This window comes from Heterodontus francisci, chromosome 37, assembly GCF_036365525.1.
Source record: "Heterodontus francisci isolate sHetFra1 chromosome 37, sHetFra1.hap1, whole genome shotgun sequence".
NCBI classification, from domain to species: Eukaryota; Metazoa; Chordata; class Chondrichthyes; order Heterodontiformes; family Heterodontidae; genus Heterodontus; species Heterodontus francisci.
Window position 1 is genome coordinate 11,481,402 of NC_090407.1, and position 19,070 is coordinate 11,500,471.

At 45.1% G+C, this 19,070-nt stretch overlaps 1 protein-coding gene across 1 annotated transcript in view; it reads left to right on the top strand.

Moving 5' to 3' along the window:
• LOC137352007 (protein polyglycylase TTLL10-like) overlaps positions 1 to 19,070 on the top strand; it is a 34,868-nt gene that overhangs the window by 10,751 nt on the left and 5,047 nt on the right. Inside the window, exons 6-9 of the mRNA XM_068016985.1 lie at positions 3,242 to 3,413; positions 5,046 to 5,217; positions 16,379 to 16,519; positions 18,000 to 18,116. Coding sequence (XP_067873086.1) covers positions 3,242 to 3,413; positions 5,046 to 5,217; positions 16,379 to 16,519; positions 18,000 to 18,116 — 602 coding nt within the window. The remainder of the gene's footprint in view (positions 1 to 3,241; positions 3,414 to 5,045; positions 5,218 to 16,378; positions 16,520 to 17,999; positions 18,117 to 19,070) is intronic.

Sequence of the window (19,070 nt, forward strand, 5' to 3'; positions counted from 1 at the left end):
TCAAAGAGTCTCTGCAGACACTCTTCTGTGTGGGCTGTTAATGCAGCATCGTCAGCAAAGAAGAGTTCCCTGATGAGGACCCACCGGCTGTCCATGTCTCCGCTTATGACATCTGCAAACGCGACATGAAGTCCTGTGACATTGATCACAAGTCCTGGGAGTCAGTTGCCAGCGATCGCCAGAGCTGGCGGGCAGCCGTAAAGGCGGGGCTAAACTGTGGCGAGTCGAAGACACTTAGCAGTTGGCAGGAAAAAAGACAGAAGTGCAAGGGGAGAGCCAACTGTGTAACAGCCCCGACAACCAATTTTATCTGTCGCACCTGTTGAAGAGTCTGTCACTCTAGAATTGGCCTTTATAGCCACTCTAGGCGCTGCTTCACAAACCACTTACCACCTCCAGGCGCTTACCCATTGTCTCTCAAGACAAGGAGCCCAATCCCTAATTGCCCTAGAGAAGGTGGCCGCTGCAGTCCGTGTGAGGTAGGTACACCCAAAGTGCTGTTAGGAAGGGAGTTCCAGGATTTTGACCCAGCGACAGTGAAGGAACGGCAATATAGTTCCAAGTCAGGATGGTGTGTGACTTGGAGGGAACTTGGAGGTGGTGGTGTTCCCATGCATTTGCTGCCCTTGTCCTTCTAGTTGGTAGAGGTTGCAGGTTTGGAAGGTGCTGTCTAAGGAGCATTGGTGCATTGCTGCAGTGCATCTTGTAGATGGTACACACTGCTGCCACTGTGCGTCGGTGGTGGAGGGAGTGAATGTTTGTGGATGGGGTGCCAAGCGGGCTGCTTTGTCTTGGATGGTGTCTTGGATGAGCTTCTTGAGTGTTGTTGGAGCTGCACCCATCCAGGCAAGTGGAGAGTATTCCATCACACTCCTGACCTGTGCCTTGTAGATGGTGGACAGGCTTTGGGGAGTCAGGAGGTGAGTTACTCGCCGCAGGATTCCTAGCCTCTGACCTGCTCTTGTAGCCACGGTATTTATATGGCTACTCCAGTTCAGTTTCTGGTCAATGGTAGCCCCTAGGATGTTGATAGTGGGGGATTCAGCGATGGTAATGCCATTATTGAATACCTTCTGGAAATCCATACAAACTATATCCATTGGCATTCCCCTGTATCCTACTTGAGTTACTTCCTCAAAAAATATAATTAAGTCCAGCCTGAGAATTCATCATAAAGGTGTAGGCATGTCTTCTCTGTGGCTTGGCTCATTGTCACCACAGGTTGTTGTGCATCAGGTCACCCAACCCAGGAGGTTACAGTCACTATCCAAATAACTATTTCCACCAGGTTTAAGAGCTATTAACAATGTTTTAAAGGTTGGAGAGAGGTGTAGAGGATTGTGATTGGTACAAAGTTCATTGCTTGTTTTCAAATCCCTCCATGGCCTTGCCCATCCCTCTCTCTGCAACCTCCTCCAGACCTACAACCCTCTGAGATCTCTGCACTCCTCAAATTCTGGTCTCTGACATTCCTGATTTTAATCACTCCACCATTGACAGCCATGCTTTCAGCTACCTAGGCCCCAAGCTCTGGAATTCCCTCCCTAAACTCTTTAACTCTCTACCTCTCTTTCATCCTTTAAGATGCTCCTTAAAACCTACCAAATTTTTAATCACAGGTGCCACCAGGGTGGCACAGTGTTGCAGTGGTTAGCACCACAGCCTCACAGCTCCAGCAACCCGGGTTCAGTTCTGGGTACTGCCTGTGCAGAGTTTGCAAGTTCTCCCTGTGACTGCGTAGGTTTCCACCAGGTGCTCTAGTTTCCTCCTACATCCAAAGACTTGCAGGTTGATAGGTAAATTTGCTATTGTAAATTGCCCCTAGTGTAGGTAGATGGTGGGGATGTGGTAGGGAATATGGGATTAATATAGAATTAGTATAAATGGGTGGTTGTTGGTCAGCACAGACTTGGTGGACTGAATGGCCTGTTTCAGTGCTGTATCTCTAAATAAATAAATAAAATATCTCCTCATGTGGCTCGGTGTCAAATTTTGTTCGATACTGCTCCTGTGAAGCACCTTGGGATGTTTTACTATATTAAAAACACAATATAAATACAAACTTTTGGTGTTTTAGCAGGCAGATCTGTGAAATATTATTGTTCACAGTAAGGCAGTTTCCTTTCCATTTTACAGTTGGGCCTTACTTATCCTTTTTCTTCAGGACACACCTGAGCCAACTTTCCTTTAATGTACAGTACATTAAACCTGTTTGTAGCATTTTGAACTCTTGACCTCCACCAGTTGTTCTCCCCAATTGCCCTCTGTTTTCTTGGATTTGTCCTGACTTGTCCTTGCGAATCTTTTAATGTTGCATTTTTGTTAAATTTAGCAATGCCTGTGTGAAATGGGGCTGCTGCTTCACGCTGACTCTAAACTTGGGCAGTGGCAGTCCAGAGTTAGGACCCACCTTGATTTTTCCTTCATGTAAAGCCCCTTTTCCTCTGCTTGATGTTTTCTGCTGTGATGCCACAATCATGCCCTGTGTTGTGCTACACCGTCAGCCTATTTTGTGGAGTTCTGAATTGCTTTTTCTGTGCTTAATCATATTCCAATTATAGAAGCCCTTATCTGCCTCATTTATTATCTCATTTCACCTGTACCTCACCTGCCCTGCATTACAACCTGCTGCATTACAATCTTCTGCATGACAATCTTCTGCGTTACAATCTGCTGCATCATAACCTCCTGCATTACAATCCGCAATGTTACAATCTACTGCATTACAATCTGCTATGTTACAATCTACTGCATTACAATCTGCTATGTTACAATCTACTGCATTACAATCCGCTATGTTACAATCTACTGCATTACAATCCGCTATGTTACAATCTACTGCATTACAATCTGCTATGATACAATCTACTGCATTACAATCTGCTATGTTACAATCTACTGCATTACAATCTGCTGTGTTACAATCTACTGCATTACAATCCGCTGTGTTACAATCTACTGCATTACAATCTGCTATGTTACAATCTACTGCATTACAATCCGCTATGCTACAATCTACTGCATTACAATCCGCTATGCTACAATCTACTGCATTACAATTACTAGTAATCCATTCCAAAGCATTGGACAATCCAGATGAATCCCCCTAGTCAGCTCTGAAAAGTGTTTTATGCAAAGAGATGAACAAAACAGAGACCGATGTATTTAACTGTTTGTCGATCACTGGGAGGCATTATTTCCTTCTGCTGAGGTTTTGTTTCTTGCGTTTCTGCCCATGCAGATGGACCAATTTGGATTTCGAAACCTGCCGGATCAAACCTGGGCCGAGGAATCTTTCTCCTGAAGTGCCAGGATGACCTCCTGGACTTCCGTGCGAAACTGGAAAGTGTGGAGCCGAATCCTTCCAGCAAGACGTATTACTATGGTTTACCCATCAACAGAATAGTGCAAAGGTAATTAAGAGCAATCACAAAATAAACAGAACGACAGGTTATTTGGTCAAATTGGATGCAAAAATAATCATATTTAATTCAAACAGTTATTGAAATAGTATCACTCTTCTGTTACTTTGGGTGTGAGCCTTCAGGATTGTCCAGTATAAGTATAGATATATCAGCCATAGCTCAGTGGGTAACTTGCCTCTTGAGTGAGTAGTTTGTGGGTTTAAGTCCCACTCCACAAAATCTAGGTTGACTCTCCAGTGCTGCACTGAAGGAGTGCCGCACTGTTAGAGGTGCCGTCTTTCAGATGAGATGTTAAACCAAGGTCCCGTCTGCTCTCTCAGGTGGACATAAAAGATTATTCGAAGAACAGCAGGGGAGTTTGACCCACTATCCTAGCCAATATTTATCCCTCAACCAACATCACTAATGACTGCTGCGTTTCCTACATTACAACAATGACTCCACTCCTAAAGTACGTCATTGGCTGTAAAGCACTTTGGAACGTCCTGAGGTTGTGAAAAACACGATAGAAATGTAAGTCTTTCTGTTTTATTTTACAATGCCAGGCCTGGAGTACCTGATGTGGACATTGGTTCTGAAAAACTAGCCATTTGTTCTAATTTCCATCACTGACATAGAACCATAGAATCATATAATGTTACAGCATATTTTGCCCAAATCAGCTGTTTGGTAGAGTTATCCAATTCATCCCACTCCCCTGCTCTTTCCCCATTGCCCTGTAAATTTTTCTCCCTTTAAATATTTATCCAATTTTCTTTAGAAAGTTACTATTGAATCTGCTTCCACCACCCTTACAGGCAGTGTATTCCAGATCACAACAACCCGCTGTGTAAAAAATAGTTTTCCTCATGTTGCTTCTGGTTCTTTTGCCAATCACCTTAAATTTGTGTTCCCTGGTTACAGATTCCTCTGCCACTGGAAACAGTTTCTCCTTATTTACTCCATCAAAACCATTCATAATTTTGAGCACCTCTATCAAATTTTCTCTTAACCTAAGGAGAATATCCCAGGTTTTTCCAGTAACTGAAGGCCCTCATCCCTCGTACCACCTTAAGAAATCTCTGCAACTGCATCTTCTCCAAGGCCTCAACATCCTTCCTAAAGTGAATTAAACAGAATACTCCAGCTGAGACTTAACCAGTGTTTGATAAAGACATGTTTGTCTTCAGCAGCTTAATAAGAGTTCTCTATATACAGTGATACCGTAAACACAAGTGTAAAGAGCATATTTATGCAGCAAACAGTAGAAACACTTCCCCTGAAGAGACAAAAGCAGATGGTTTCATTGTTTCCATATTTTTTGGAGTTTTGAGATGCATTTATGTCAGAAACAGAAAGAACATTTTCCAAGATTGATTTTATGAAGGCACATTCCCATTGGTAATTGTAGGCTCAGTCGGAACTATATACCCATGGAAAATCATGGGGCTTTGTGCCTGCGATTTCCTGGGATTTGCTTCCACTGGGAAATATTCTCTCCCTGAAACATTCAGCAAATTAGCCCACAAATGGAGAGAGGAAATGGTCCAGATGGAGGCACTGGAAATGAAATATCTGTCTGATACTCTACAAACTTATCTGTAGGATCATGCTACAATGCCTGCGCTTTTACTCAAACAGATACCTACACAAACCTCTGCTTCTGGAAGGTAGAAAGTTTGATGTCCGCTCCTACCTCCTGATCGCCTGCACCTCTCCTTATATGGTCTTCTTTTGCCATGGTTACGTCAAATTGACATGCAACAAATATGATCCATATTCTGATGATCTGACAGGTCACCTAACTAATCAGGTAAGTTAAATGTAGGGAAAGTTTCCCTTACAATTGTCAGAATTTATGAGCCAAAAATATTAGAGGGTCATGAAATAAAATGATAATGTTAAATTCATTTTTTATGTTTTTGGGTCTTTTTGAAGTCTTCTTACCTTAGGTTATTAGCTGTCATATCTTACATCACTCATGGGTGAGTTCCAATTCCCCAAACCTTTGACAGCAAACTCCCTCTTCCCTGAGATTTAGGTAAAGTTCGGGTTTTGGACTGCTTTCCTGTTCCATTTTGTTTTGTTACTTTTGTTGTATGATTGCCTTTAAGAGTGATGTCCCTTTAAGATCCTAGTACGCTAATGAACTAAGTACCAGGATGTAGTCATGTGACTCCATGTCCAAATCACTCTGCAACTGGAACACCCAGAGTAAGGTTCTGTAAATAGTTAGCTCTGTACTGTATAATAGCTTAGCTGTAATAAACCTGTTAGAGATCTTCAACCAACTGGACTCCACCATCTCATTTATGTTGCATCAAATAACATAAAAGAACTCATTATATGGTGGCAGGCGTGGTGAGAAGATAAAGTCTGAGGTTGAACACCATGGTTAAAACAGTTTTGAAAACAACCTTTCCTACAGCCAGTAGAGAGAAAGTTCAAGAAAAATACTGGCTCAAACAGTGAAAACAGAATTTACCTCAAGCTGTAGAAGACAGAGCACAGAACGTCAGGCAGCTAGTAAATCGGGTGAGTCATTGTGCCGACAGGCGAGAGATAGTACTTTAGAAAAAAAGCTATGAAGTCCTTCAAAAGATCTTTTTTTTTCAAAAGCTCCGTGTAGAAAAGAACCGGTAAGACCTGACTCCTTTCCCGAGCTGATCGACGTTGGCACCATTATAGGAGGCGTCCATTAGAAAAAACACATGAAAACCCAGATCAGTGCAGAGATTTCAACCACGCAGCTAAAGTTTTCAAAAAACCTTTAAACTACTCAAGCGTGAATAAGCATACTAGAATCTTAAAGGGACATTCACGAGGCCACAGTAAAAAAAAATTAAAACCACTGGAGTGTGAAGAACATAAAAAACCTCAAAAAAGCCCATTGAACTGCCCATTGAACAGCTGTGTAAACAGAACATTCTTAAGTCTTGGGAGCAAGATAAACACACAACACTAGCAAACACCTGCTCCTGTCAATCAAAGCAGCTAATATAAATAACAGAGAGTTGCTTAAAGGGGAAACAGTACAGATTAATATAACAAGTCTTAAAGCAAGTTTTAAAGCAAAAGAACAGCATAAATATGGATACCAAATTTCCCAGCATGAACTGGAAGACCGTGGATATCCTATCCGAGTTCCAACTTTTCAAACAAAGAATGCAGTTATGCTTCACAGACCAAGTAATTGTAGAACCAGTAAAACAGGCTGTGAAAATACTAATAGCAGTTGGAAATGAGGGATTACATAGAATCAATACCTCTGACTTATCTGAAGAGGACCAGAAATAACCCTCAAAGATATGGAAAGTGCTAGATGATCAGCTCCAACTAAGAATGAATTTTTGAATTCACCACCTGGAATTGATGTCCTACAGACAACAACCACAGGAATCAATAGATCAATTCATCAGTAGATGCTGTAGTAAGGGCAACAAATGCAACTTCTCAGAAACTAAGCTGTCGGACCAAATTATGGAGCTGGTGATTATATCAACACCCATTGAAGTGTTTCAGAAAGCATTTCCCCTCTTGGGGAAAAAGGTCACAGCACTGACGCACTGCTGGAAGATGGTAGGAAATACAAAGCCATTGTAGCTGGACAACAGCACCTGCAAGCACTAGGTGCAACCAACAGTACAGGCACCATAACCAGGTCGAAAAGAGCAAGCAAGCTGTGTGGTAAGTGCGATCAGTCCCACTCATGGCGAAATTGCCCTGCATTTCGTGACCTGTGAAAGGTGTGTGGTGCAAAAGGACACTGGGCCTGCCTATGCAAGAAATCTGTCTCCAAAGATGCAGCCAGAAGCCGTAGAAGGGCACAGACAAACAGAAGACAGGCACAGCAACAGGGAAACAGCAGCAAGCCAATACATGGAGTCCACTGCGAAATAGGCCTGAGACAAGACTCAGAGAGGAGTAAGTCTCAGTCAGAGGACAAACAGGCATTCCACATTGTGAAATAAAAACAAGAAATGCTGGAACCACTCAGCAGGTCTGGCAGCATCTGTGGAAAGAGAAGCAGAGTTAACATTTCGGGTCAGTGACCCTTCTTCGGAATGAGCAAATATTAGAAATGTCAAAGGTTATAACCTTTGATGAAATCAAACAACTGGAAGCTTTTGCCACTATTAACATCATGTGCCCAAAGAAAGCTGGCAAACATATACTCAGGATTAAGATTGACACTGGCGCTAGTGCAAATATCCTTCCAGTGCGAATGCTCAAAGATATGTACCGGAGTCATTGGAAATCAACAATACAACTGACAACTGACAAGTTATCCGCATACAATGGGTCCCGGATCCCTTGCAGTGGCACACTAACAATACAATGCAGCTGTGGCAAGTCAGCATGGAAACCACAAACATTCTACCTGGTAGACAGGAGCGGACCGCAGTGGCAGGACTACCAGCGTGTAAGGACCACAATATCATAATCATCCACGAGGTCACCAAGGTACCAATTACAGCAGAAGAGACCAAGGGTACCTGCATTGAGTCACAGTTCCTCCAGGATCTCAGTGGTTCTGGTCTGGAAAAGTATCAGTCCCATCCCAGAGGCACCACACCAAGAGAGTGAAGATCCTAACTCAGATGATGAAAGTTCTTTGTCAACAGACAGTGTTTCCTCTGCTCCAGCAACTCAGAAGAAGAGATTGACATTGTCACTACTGAGAAGCAAAGGCTGGCAGTGGGGAGCATTGCCAAGGGGAAATCTCTAAGGATTGGAACCCATTCACAGAGTTTGGCCAGCATCAAACGGTGCAGTCTGGAAACCCTGCAACAGCACAACTATGCCACGCCTTCACTTCTGCTCTCTAGAGAACTGCCAGCACCACATCAAGCCAGAACGGACAGGTACTTCCATGAGATCAAGTACTCCTCCTGCAACAAGTCCTCGACCTTGAGCCCCAGGCCTTCAGATAGAGGATGAGGAGAGGCGAAGGACATGCAATGTCCTGAAGAGACAGAGGAGTTGAAGCATTGTCTGTTGACTCTTTGAGATGAGGTGCTGGAACTTTCCAAGAATATCAAGGCCTGAAAAGCAACAGAGTATGTTAGCAGGCTGAAGGCAGAGCAACAGAAACTGAATGCAGAGAGGAAAAAACTTCAGAAAAAACTGCAACAGATGAGACGCAGATCCCCTGAGCAAGAGTTGTAAAACTACCAAGACTATATATGGACTTTTCAGCCTCTGTGCTTATGAATTTCGCAAACCCTGTCCTTGTACCTGTAAATTTTATAAGCTCAATCCTGTACAAATAATTTTGATGTAATCTAATTTTATGTGTTTTTACTTGTAGCATACGAGACATATCTTTGGAAAGAAGGGGGATGTTGTATGATTGCCTTTAAGAATGATGTCCCTTTAAGATCCTAGTATGCTAATGAGCTAAGTACCAGGACATAGTCATGTGACTCCAAGCCAGAGTCACTCTGCAACTGGAACACCCAGAGTAAGGTTCTGTAAATAGTTAGCTCTGTACTATATAGTAGTTTAGCTGTAATAAACCTGTTAGAGATCTTCAACCATCTGGACTCCATGCATCTCATTTATGTTGCATCAGACAACATAAAAGAACTCATTACAACTTTAAACAGAGACATCAGTTGTAACAACCACAGAATCAGGTCATTTTCTTTAATAAGGTCCCACTACACAATACTACATGAATATTCAGGCAAATCATATCACACAATTCCAGCACGTTTATATGATTATTATTAAGTTCACGATTCACTATAAGAACTCAGGTACCACAATTCACAATTCCAGCATAACTACAGCAAACAGTGGTTTTTGCAAAACCCTTATACCAATTCAACCTTTTTATCTCTACGTCCAGGCATACTAACACTAAATCATAATAGATCAAAAGACACACAACACAGGCTTCATATATACAATGTGGAGTCAAGAAGATACACTTCGGACCTCAATCTCTCCAAATGATTCTGTTACGATGGTTATATGGTTCACTTAAGCTCTTCAATCACGTTATTACTATGAACAATGACCAAGCAACATGTCCAGACCCTTAAGACATAGATGAGTGACCTTCCTTCAGACCCTCAACCTTGCCTAAGTCCTGCTTTGAAAAGAATCCCTGTTCGGCAGAACTGAAAGCTGTTTTAACTCATTTGGCAGGATTTTGTGTGACCGTTTGAAGTGGGAATGGTGTCCTGGAGGGATGGAGAATTGCATCAGAAGTGTCCGCCTGGAAATCTGGCTTTGTGACGTCGGTTCTGGATTTAGTCAGCGGCAGGAAAGCACCAAGACAGCATTGCCACTCTGATGCGATGGGAATCTATTTTAAATTGCTGAGCAGTTGATTGTAATGTATTTGCATCTAATTCACATCGATTTAATGGTGGGCTTGTGATTTAGTGGACAGCGGGTGACACTCATGTGCCTTCAGGTTCACGACCGTTAAAAGCCTCTGGGACCAAGGCAGCCATGAACATTGCTGCATGGGGAAACAGGAAGGTACGGAGACCATTCTCGGACTGCAGTGTCGGGGTCTGGGGGTCTCTATAAGTGGGGGGCAGGGGGTTGCGATCTCGGGGTCTCTACAAAGGGGGGGGGGGTTGGTGTTTGGGGGTCTCTGCAAGGGGGGGGGGGGTCCTTGGTTTTGTGTGGCTTTATCGGGTTACCAAACTGTTGGGTGAGATGTTTGGTTGCCCATTCTGCTGGATGAGAGGGATGGGCATCAGCAAGGCTGGGCACTGAGGACCATCAGGGAGTCTGCCGAGAGAAGTTGCAAAAGCTCAGTTCACAGGGCAGGATCGTCTCTGCATCAACAGTATTCTGTAAGCCCATCAGGCACCTGACGTGGGCCTCATACACCCTTTATTTTTTCACCTCCATGGTATGATTCCCTGCCTCCTGCCTGTGAAGCTCCACAATGAGAGTAGCAGCAGCTGGCCAAGCCACGAAGGGCCTACCTGTGCTAGAGAGTGTACCGGACTGACTCAGCTACCTCCAAATGTCCAAGCGGCATTCCCAGAAGAGACTATGCCTCTCCAGAGAGGCCGTCACCAATTTATGTGCCCTGCTGCAGGATGAATTGCGAATTATGGGATTTGGAGGTCACCCTATGCCAGTGGCCTTGAAGATCACAGTGACACTAAACTTTTGTGTGGCTGGATCATTCCAAGGATCCAGTGGGGACATGTGTGGGGTCTCATAGGCAGCAGCCCATCGCTGCATTAAGGAGATGACAATGGCCGATGACTATGTGCGCTACCAGACCAGTGCTGACAGTCAAGCCAAGAGGGCTATTGGATTGAGGGCCATCGCTGGATTTCCCTGGGTGCAAGGTGTGTTAGATTGCACACATGTGGCCACCAAGGCTCCAACAGACCAGACAGCTGCCTTCATCAACAGAAAAAGCTTCCATTCAATCAACGTTCAACTGGTCTGTGACCACCGAAACGTTTGCTGCAGATGTGTGCCTGCTTCCCGGGAAGCAGTCATGACGCTTACATATTTCGACAGTACCAGGTGCCACAGCTTTTCAAATCCCCTGCTCACCTTCAGGGATGGATTCTCGTGGACAAGGGCTACCCATTGAGGACTTGGCTACGAATGTCTCTTCCTCAGCTGTGGAGAGAGGCCGGAGTTCTGGGATTCCTCCGCCTGTAAGGGCTGCCTCCCTCCTGTTGTGGCCCCTCTTGTCATGCCAGTGGAAAGATGGAGATCGTTAAACTCCGCAGAGAGATTATCATGACAGTTCTGCTAGTGTCAGCCCTTTGTCCCCTATTGGGGTATCACATATAGCTCATGCTGCCACTTTCTCTCAGGGGAGTTAATAGGGGTGAGCTGTGAAAGAAGGTGACCTGTGGCCGAAATGCAGCCAATATCTGTCAAGATGAGGAGAAACCTAATTCCCTCTACCAGTGCAGTTTAGTGCCTCCCTCCCCATGTCCTGCATTCTCCTGCATAGCCACTTGCAATCCCCAAAAAGGAAAGAGTTATGGAGCAGTCACCTTGGCAGAAGGAGGTTGTTGACCCCCTTGTGGCATTGGACCCACTTATGATGGGTGACCCCATGGCTGTTAACCTCCTCAGCTATTTCCATCCAGGCTTGCTTGGTCAGGCGGGAGGACTCTTGCCATTGCTGGGGAAGAGGACCTCCTGCATTTCCCTTGCAGCCTGGAGGAGACAGCACTGAACCATGGGGCCACCTGGTATCTTGCGCTAGACATGGCCCTTCTTGGTTTCTGGAGTGGTCCTAGACTTCTGAGTCCATGGTCTGCAGCACAGCAGATCAGCAGCAGAGGGACTCCAGACAGGGGGTCTGCAGCACAACAGCAGCAGAGAGACTCCAGGCAGGGGGTCTGCAGCACAACAGCAGCAGAGAGACTCCAGGCAGGGGGTCTGCAGCACAGCAGGTCAGCAGCAGAGGGACTCCAGGCAGGGGGTCTGCAGTACAGCAACAGCAGCAGAGGGACTCCGGGCAGGGGGTCTGCAGTACAGCAGGTCAGCAGCAGAGAGACTCCAGGCAGGGGGTCTGCAGCACAACAGCAGCAGAGGGACTCCAGGCAGCGGGTCTGCAGTACAGCAACAGCAGCAGAGGGACTCCGGGCAGGGGGTCTGCAGTACAGTATTCAGCAGCAGAGGGACTCCAGGCAGGGGGTCTGCAGTACAGTATTCAGCAGCAGAGGGACTCCAGGCAGGGGGTCTGCAGTACAGCAGGTCAGCAGCAGAGAGACTCCAGGCAGGGGGTCTGCAGTACAGTATTCAGCAGCAGAGAGACTCCAGGCAGGGGGTCTGCAGTACAGTATTCAGCAGCAGAGGGACTCCAGGCAGGGGGTCTGCAGTACAGTAATCAGCAGCAGAGAGACTCCAGGCAGGGGGTCTGCAGTACAGTATTCAGCAGCAGAGGGACTCCAGGCAGGGGGTCTGCAGTACAGTATTCAGCAGCAGAGAGACTCCAGGCAGGGGGTCTGCAGTACAGCAACAGCAGCAGAGGGACTCCAGGCAGGGGGTCTGCAGTACAGCAACAGCAGCAGAGGGACTCCAGGCAGGGGGTCTGCAGTACAGTATTCAGCAGCAGAGAGACTCCAGGCAGCGGGTCTGCAGCACAACAGCAGCAGGGGGACTCCAGGCAGCGGGTCTGCAGCACAACAGCAGCAGAGGGACTCCAGGCAGGGGGTCTGCAGTACAGTATTCAGCAGCAGAGAGACTCCAGGCAGCGGGTCTGCAGCACAGCAACAGCAATGGCAAAACCTCATCAAATGCAAAGCAGCATCAAAGTCAGTAAGTAAAGCAGCAGTTTAACCAGGACTGGCAGCGTTTTAAAGATGGCATCAAAACCTGCGTTGCCTCCACTGATGACGTCATTGGCACCTTGTCACCTGCCCCTGGCATGCGATTGGCCAGACTCCAAGCCTCCATTATGATAATTGGCTGCCCGCTGCGCGGTCGTGGTGGGCCGGCCGCACGCCTGACGGGTAGTGACGGTGCCCACTTCCGTGTCCGCTGCCAGGACCCGCGACTGGTTAACGAAATTCTGCTCGTCGCGTGCTGGTCACACAAACACATGGGCAATGTGAACTCACATTGTGAACTATCGCTCTCTCTCTCCTCCCCTAAGACACTTCTTAAAATTTACCTGTTTGACCAATCAAGCTTTGGCCACTTGTCCTAATATCTCTTTATGTGGCTGGTGTCAGATCTTGTTTGATTATGTTCCTCTAAAACACTTTGGGTCATTTTACTGTGTTAAAGACTTTTACCTAACTCCTAAATTCAACAAAATAATAAAAGATTGTAATTCAAAGAACTAAATTAATCCTCCAGAAGAGATTGTTAAAGGTCTAGTACTTCCCTGGGCTCTTCTAAAAATTTAAAACAGCCTCGTTTTCTTCTTCAAGATTTGAAAAGGTTCCGATTTTGGGATCTCCAGTCACTGCACCTCATGAGGTTTTTTAATTGCTCCAATTTGAACAGAAAAGTCTTTCTCATGTCCACCAAACAAGAATTAACATCACTTTCTGGATTTTTGAATTTTCCACTCAGATTTTTTTTTAAATTGCCACTCCTGTACAAACAGGATCAATCACAAAATCTGTACATTTGCAACTCGCGTTAGACTCCATCTTAAAACTGTTACCATTGAGACAAAGACAGAAAACTTCACAATACTCTATGGCTATAGGCTTTGTGCAAGAAACTGACTTTGGTGTCCCCCACGCACAATGACTGTCTTAAAGAGGCAGACACCAAACGAAATCTATAGAAAAATACATCATATTTATCACAGGGATCTTGTTAATGAAACTGCAATTTGGGGTTTGCTGTCCCGATTTCTTTATATGTTGAGTTCACAATCTCCGTCATGCTATTGTGGACAGATGATGAGTGGAGGCTAATCTCCATTTACAGAACTTCATTATTCCATGGAAAAAAAATCACAGGAGCTTGATGTTTCTTGTTTTTTCGTGTGGTTAGGCAGTGCACAGGGGATTTTATCTGCCTAGACGAGACCAGGCTTCTCAGCTGAATTCAAGGCAGGTGTTCATTAGCATTGTGTAAATTACCCAACAACCCCTGAGAGGGGGGCTAAAAATACCCACCATAGCAGCTGTTGACAATCTTTTCCAAAAGTTTGCACCTCACCCATTTCTTCATATTGTGAATCGATCTTTTTGTATTTTACCCGTGAAGATTACTACTTTTTCATGATTTATGCAGTTTCTAAAGATAAGTCTGCATCTGTACAAATATTCCAATATAAAAGCTGTCAGAATGCCAATCCCTTAAGGCACAGGATTCAGGCATGTTCGGGCAGAGTTGAGGAACTGTACTTTGAATCTCACCTCAGGTATACATGATCCTTACAGTTACTGATGCTTGCATTGGATGTTTAAAAAGTACACAATTGTTTAATTCGCCAGCATTGACATCTCTCACCGAGATGAAAAGAGCAGAAGTTTGAAGGAAGCAAAATTACAAGTCACTGAGGACTGAATGAAGCAAACGTTTATCAGTAACATCTTGTATTTATATAGCACCATTGGCATAGCAACACATCCTAAGTTGCTTCACAGGAGTGTTATCAAACAAAACAATTTGACACCGAGCCACCTAAGGAGATAGTAGGACAGATGACCAAAAGTCTTGGTCAAAGAAGTTGGTTTTAAGGAGTGTCTTAAAGGAGGAGAGAGAGGTGGAGAGGTGATGAGGTTTGGGGAAGGAATTCCAGAGTTTAGGACCTAGATAGCTGAAGGCATAGCAGCCAATGGTGGAGTGAAAGAACTGGTGCCTGGACAACAGGCAGGGATGGGGTTTGCCACATAGGTACTTTGGGAGAGAGTTGCAAAGATTGGGGTCAAGGCAACAGTAAATTCTGCCAAGCTGTGGGTTGAAGTAAGTGGATAGAGAATTAGGAGACACATGGAAACCCATAGCAATTAAGAGCTTCCAATCCAAATACTGAGACGTGCATAAAGATTTGCTTTACATAGACTGAGTTTCTGTCCACCTGGGGAACTCAGCTCATTTACTTAATCTAGCATACTGAGGCTGCGGGATTCACAAGTGCCCACAGTTTAACCATCTAAAACTGCAAGGCATAAAGCATTATATGATGCATGACGTGAATTAGTTGCTCTTTCAGCATGAACTCTGGTTGGGTATATTAGAGTCATAGAGTTATACAGCACAGAAACAGGCCCTTCGGCCCATCGTGTCTGTGCCAGCCATCAAGCACCTAACTGGTAATAATTCCTGGAGAAGTTATCACATGGTCTCCCATCTCCCACCATCCTACCCCCACGCTCCGCCATTGGTCGCCCGACATGTTCATCCTCACATTGCACTGCCCTCCCCAGCCAATTGGAAAGCAAATAGACTCTTCATTCGCCAATTGGATGAGTCTGGACTGCCAGTCAAACAGTCTTTCGTCCCAAGTTCAATATTTTTATAACTAATAAATGAAAGTGTTCAAAGAGCATTATTTGTTAAGATCACAATAGGGTGAATTTTAACCACCCCGGTCCCCGCCCTCGCCAGGATAAGCAGTACAGGATGGGGGGGGGGTTAAATTGTTAAAAATAGGAAACACGGCCTCAGACCATCGCTAGCACGCTTCTCCCAGTTTAGCCAGGGTGGGCTTGGCGTCACTGAGTAACCCGCTTTGGAGAAGCAGGTCAGTAATGAGAATAATTAAATCAGGTCCCTTGCCTCAGGTTTTGTCATAGCCTCCAGCATGGGTGTCTCGGACCTCAGCTAGAGGGAAGTGGGAGCTGTTAGATCCAGCAGTACATGATTTTCCACCAGTGTTTGTGGGCCAGATGGAGCAGTACTGCTTCCTCCCGGCCTCCCAAGCTAACCTGCTGCTGACTGCCTCCCTCCTCGTGATCCAATTTCTCTCCCTCCTATGATCTCTCCCCCGCTATCTGTCCCTCTCACGATCTCTCCCCACCGCAATCACTCCCATGCAATCTTTTCCCTCCCGATCTCTCCCCCACAATCTGTCCACCGTGATCTCTTCCCTTGCCAGCTCTTCCCCATGATCTCTCCCCATCTTCACCACCTCCCCCCACCCATGTTCTTTCCCCCCTCCCTCCACATTTACCGCCCCCTGCAATCTCTCCCCCACCCTCCTGCGATATCCACCACAATCCAAGCTCCCTTGCACCACCACTGACCCTCAATCTTCTCAATTGCTGGGGAGTATCCACGGTGCTGGGCAAAAGTCACTGTTGGCCAGAAGTGCAGCCCAAGTTGAAGTGTGGGGTTTGTACATTTTCACCACATGCAGCATATTCAGTGCAATTCAGCAACCACAGGCACAGGATGAGTTAGTTGCTCTTTCTCCGAACTATTCGCCTTGCATTTAATCGGGCCCTTCCTGTGATCTCAGGAGGTTGGTGCCATTCCACCTGATCCCCTCCCCCAACCATCGGGAGATGGAGTTTTATTCCACTATTTGCAGCTTTGCACTTTCTTACCCACAGTTCATACAGAAAAAGAACCCCCTGTACCATGAGATGAAGGAGGACACAATCTGGTCCATGGAGCACTTGAATGACTATATTAATGAGAAGTACATGGAAGCAATGGCTCTTCCGAAGGACTGGGTCTTCACTGTTTTTACGGTACGTTTGTGCTGCGGCTTTCACCCAGGCTCTAATTAATGGGACTCAGTCATGTTAGAATCAAAGGAGTGAGGTACTGTTTTTGTGGTAATGTTGTGCTTTCATTCAGGTTGGTTATTTTCTGCAATATTATTTCTGATTAATTTAAACTATATGGACCGGAGAACTTTCCACCATTCCCTCAGCAGAAGCATAATAGAAGTGAGGCCAGGACCCAGGATTGTCAGATCTCAAATGGACCCAAGTGAGGATTGGCGGTCATAATGGCCCGCCCACTGGTAATGGTCAGCCCCACTAGTAGGTCCAGGCTTGGACTGTGGTCTGGACCCTCAGTGAAAAATCACCCTCAATGAATTCAGCTGCTGGGCAAAGTTAATGTTTCTAGAATTGGATCCTATGCTCATCCCCTCCGGAGCTGGCATGTTACATGGCAAATTGGAAGGCAGTGAAGTATCGAGACATCCTCCCAGTGATATGGATGCCCACAATTTAGATGTAAGTCAGAGGATGTTCCCTGACCCTACATATTTTGGTGTGATCAATGGCAGAGGTCCCTGACTGGTGCAAACTAGTACTTAAGTGGCCACTATAAATCTAATTTTCTTCTATTGGTCTTTATCAGTCTGCTAGCAAATTAGACACTCTTCAGTGGGAAGTTTCTTTGCAATAGGAATTGCCTTCCAAGCTTATGATGATGTAGTTCAGCAGTGTTTTGCAGCTAAGTTCCAAGCAAGGGCTTGCAGTTAATTGATATATCGTTGTAATGTCAAATATCAATTAGACATGTAAAAACTGAGGACGACTAAACATTTAGATGTTGTTACCATTGGCTGTTTACCTCTGACGGTCAGGGTTCAGATTCAGCTGAGGGAGAAGATTTTAATGTTGTTCTGTTCGCCAATGCCTGAGAAAAAAAATTGAACTGACTTCAGCCAATATTACCCCCAATGAAGTGGACAAGGCCACAGGAGGAGCAAGATTGTCAACGTTATAATTTAGGAAATGCAACAGCCAATTTGCATGCAGTGGGCTCTTACAAACAGCAATGTGATAATAAACCAGATAATCTTCTTTAGTGACGTTGATTGAGTGATAATTATTGGCTGAGGCACCAAGGAGAACTCCCCTGTTCTTCTCTGCAATAATGCCATGGGATCTTTTTGAGTGCACTTGAGAGGGCAGATGGGGCCTTTGTACAGTATCTCATCCAAAAAGATGGCACTGCTGACAGTGCAGTACTCTACCTGTACTGCACTGGAGTGTCCACAGTGGATTATGTGCTCAAGTCTCTGGAGTGGGGCTTGAATGCACAACCTGCTGACTCAGAGATGGATGGGGATTCCAGGAAGGGGATGGAATGGGGGTAGATGAGAAACAGAGGTACATATGAGTACACTCTTGGATGAAAATGTGAGTTATAGTCCGCATGGGTTAAAAAAGATTAACTCGTGTAATTAAGAGCTTCATAATTTCCGTGCAGAAAAGAATGCAGAAAATCATGGTACAATGTTTCTTCGCTGTCAAGGGTAAGCTGGAATGCAAACTGGGCTACTTCAACCTCCTGGGCTGTGACTTTATGGTTGATCAAAACTTCAAGGTAATTGTAATTTTCATTCTCTTCCACTATACAGTGTTGTTCATTATGAGTGTAAGTGGATTGACCGCGTGTTATAGAGGGCCACTTTAGTCCATCAGTTCAAAAACCTGATGCCCGGTGGCAGCTCTATGTAGGTGCTTTATTGGTGCTTTTTGTGACCCAGTCAGTCATGAGAAAAATCTTTACAAAATGAACTTTGTCCGCCCATTAGACAAAAGAATATCGAGATGATCCAATATTTAAATACTGAGAGAGTCAAAAACTGTTCTGGGTGTAAACAGGTAATTTGACTCTAAATGTAAAACTAAAGGTTCAAAATTAACATCCTTGAGAAGATGGAGAAGAGTTTTTTTCCCCTCTAGATTCTACTAAACGTGCAAACAAAATTGATTCTTTGTGGAATTACTCCTCCTAAAGTAAATGAATAAATATCAGGTAATGAGATCTGAAATTACAGGGTTAAGGCTTGACTAAGTTGATCAGATAGGGTCTGATTGGCTGTTCCTGGGAGCAGATGGGGAATGCTGAATTTTGTAAGAGTAAATTAACTTCTTAACATCAGCCTTAGTATAGTTGGTGACAATCTTGCTATCCTAGAAGGCTGTGGTTTCAAAACTCACACCAGAGATTTGAACACATAATCTAGACTGACTGTTTAATGCAGTACTAAAGGTGTGTTACACTGTGGAAGGGGCCACCTTGCAGGTGAGAAGTTAAACCGAGGGCCTGTCAGACCTTTCAGCTGGATATAAAATATCCCATGGTACTATTCAAAGGCGTGCAGAGGAGTTTCCTGGTGTGTATGCCTGGCCATGGGGCATTGGAGTAGTTGCGTCTGGAGGTGACAGGCATAGATGAGTTCTCACCAGCAGATGGACTGAGACAGGGGCGGAGGTGGGCAATATAATGAAGGTGGAAGTTCAGCTCAGGGAAAAATGTGACACTGAGGTTTTT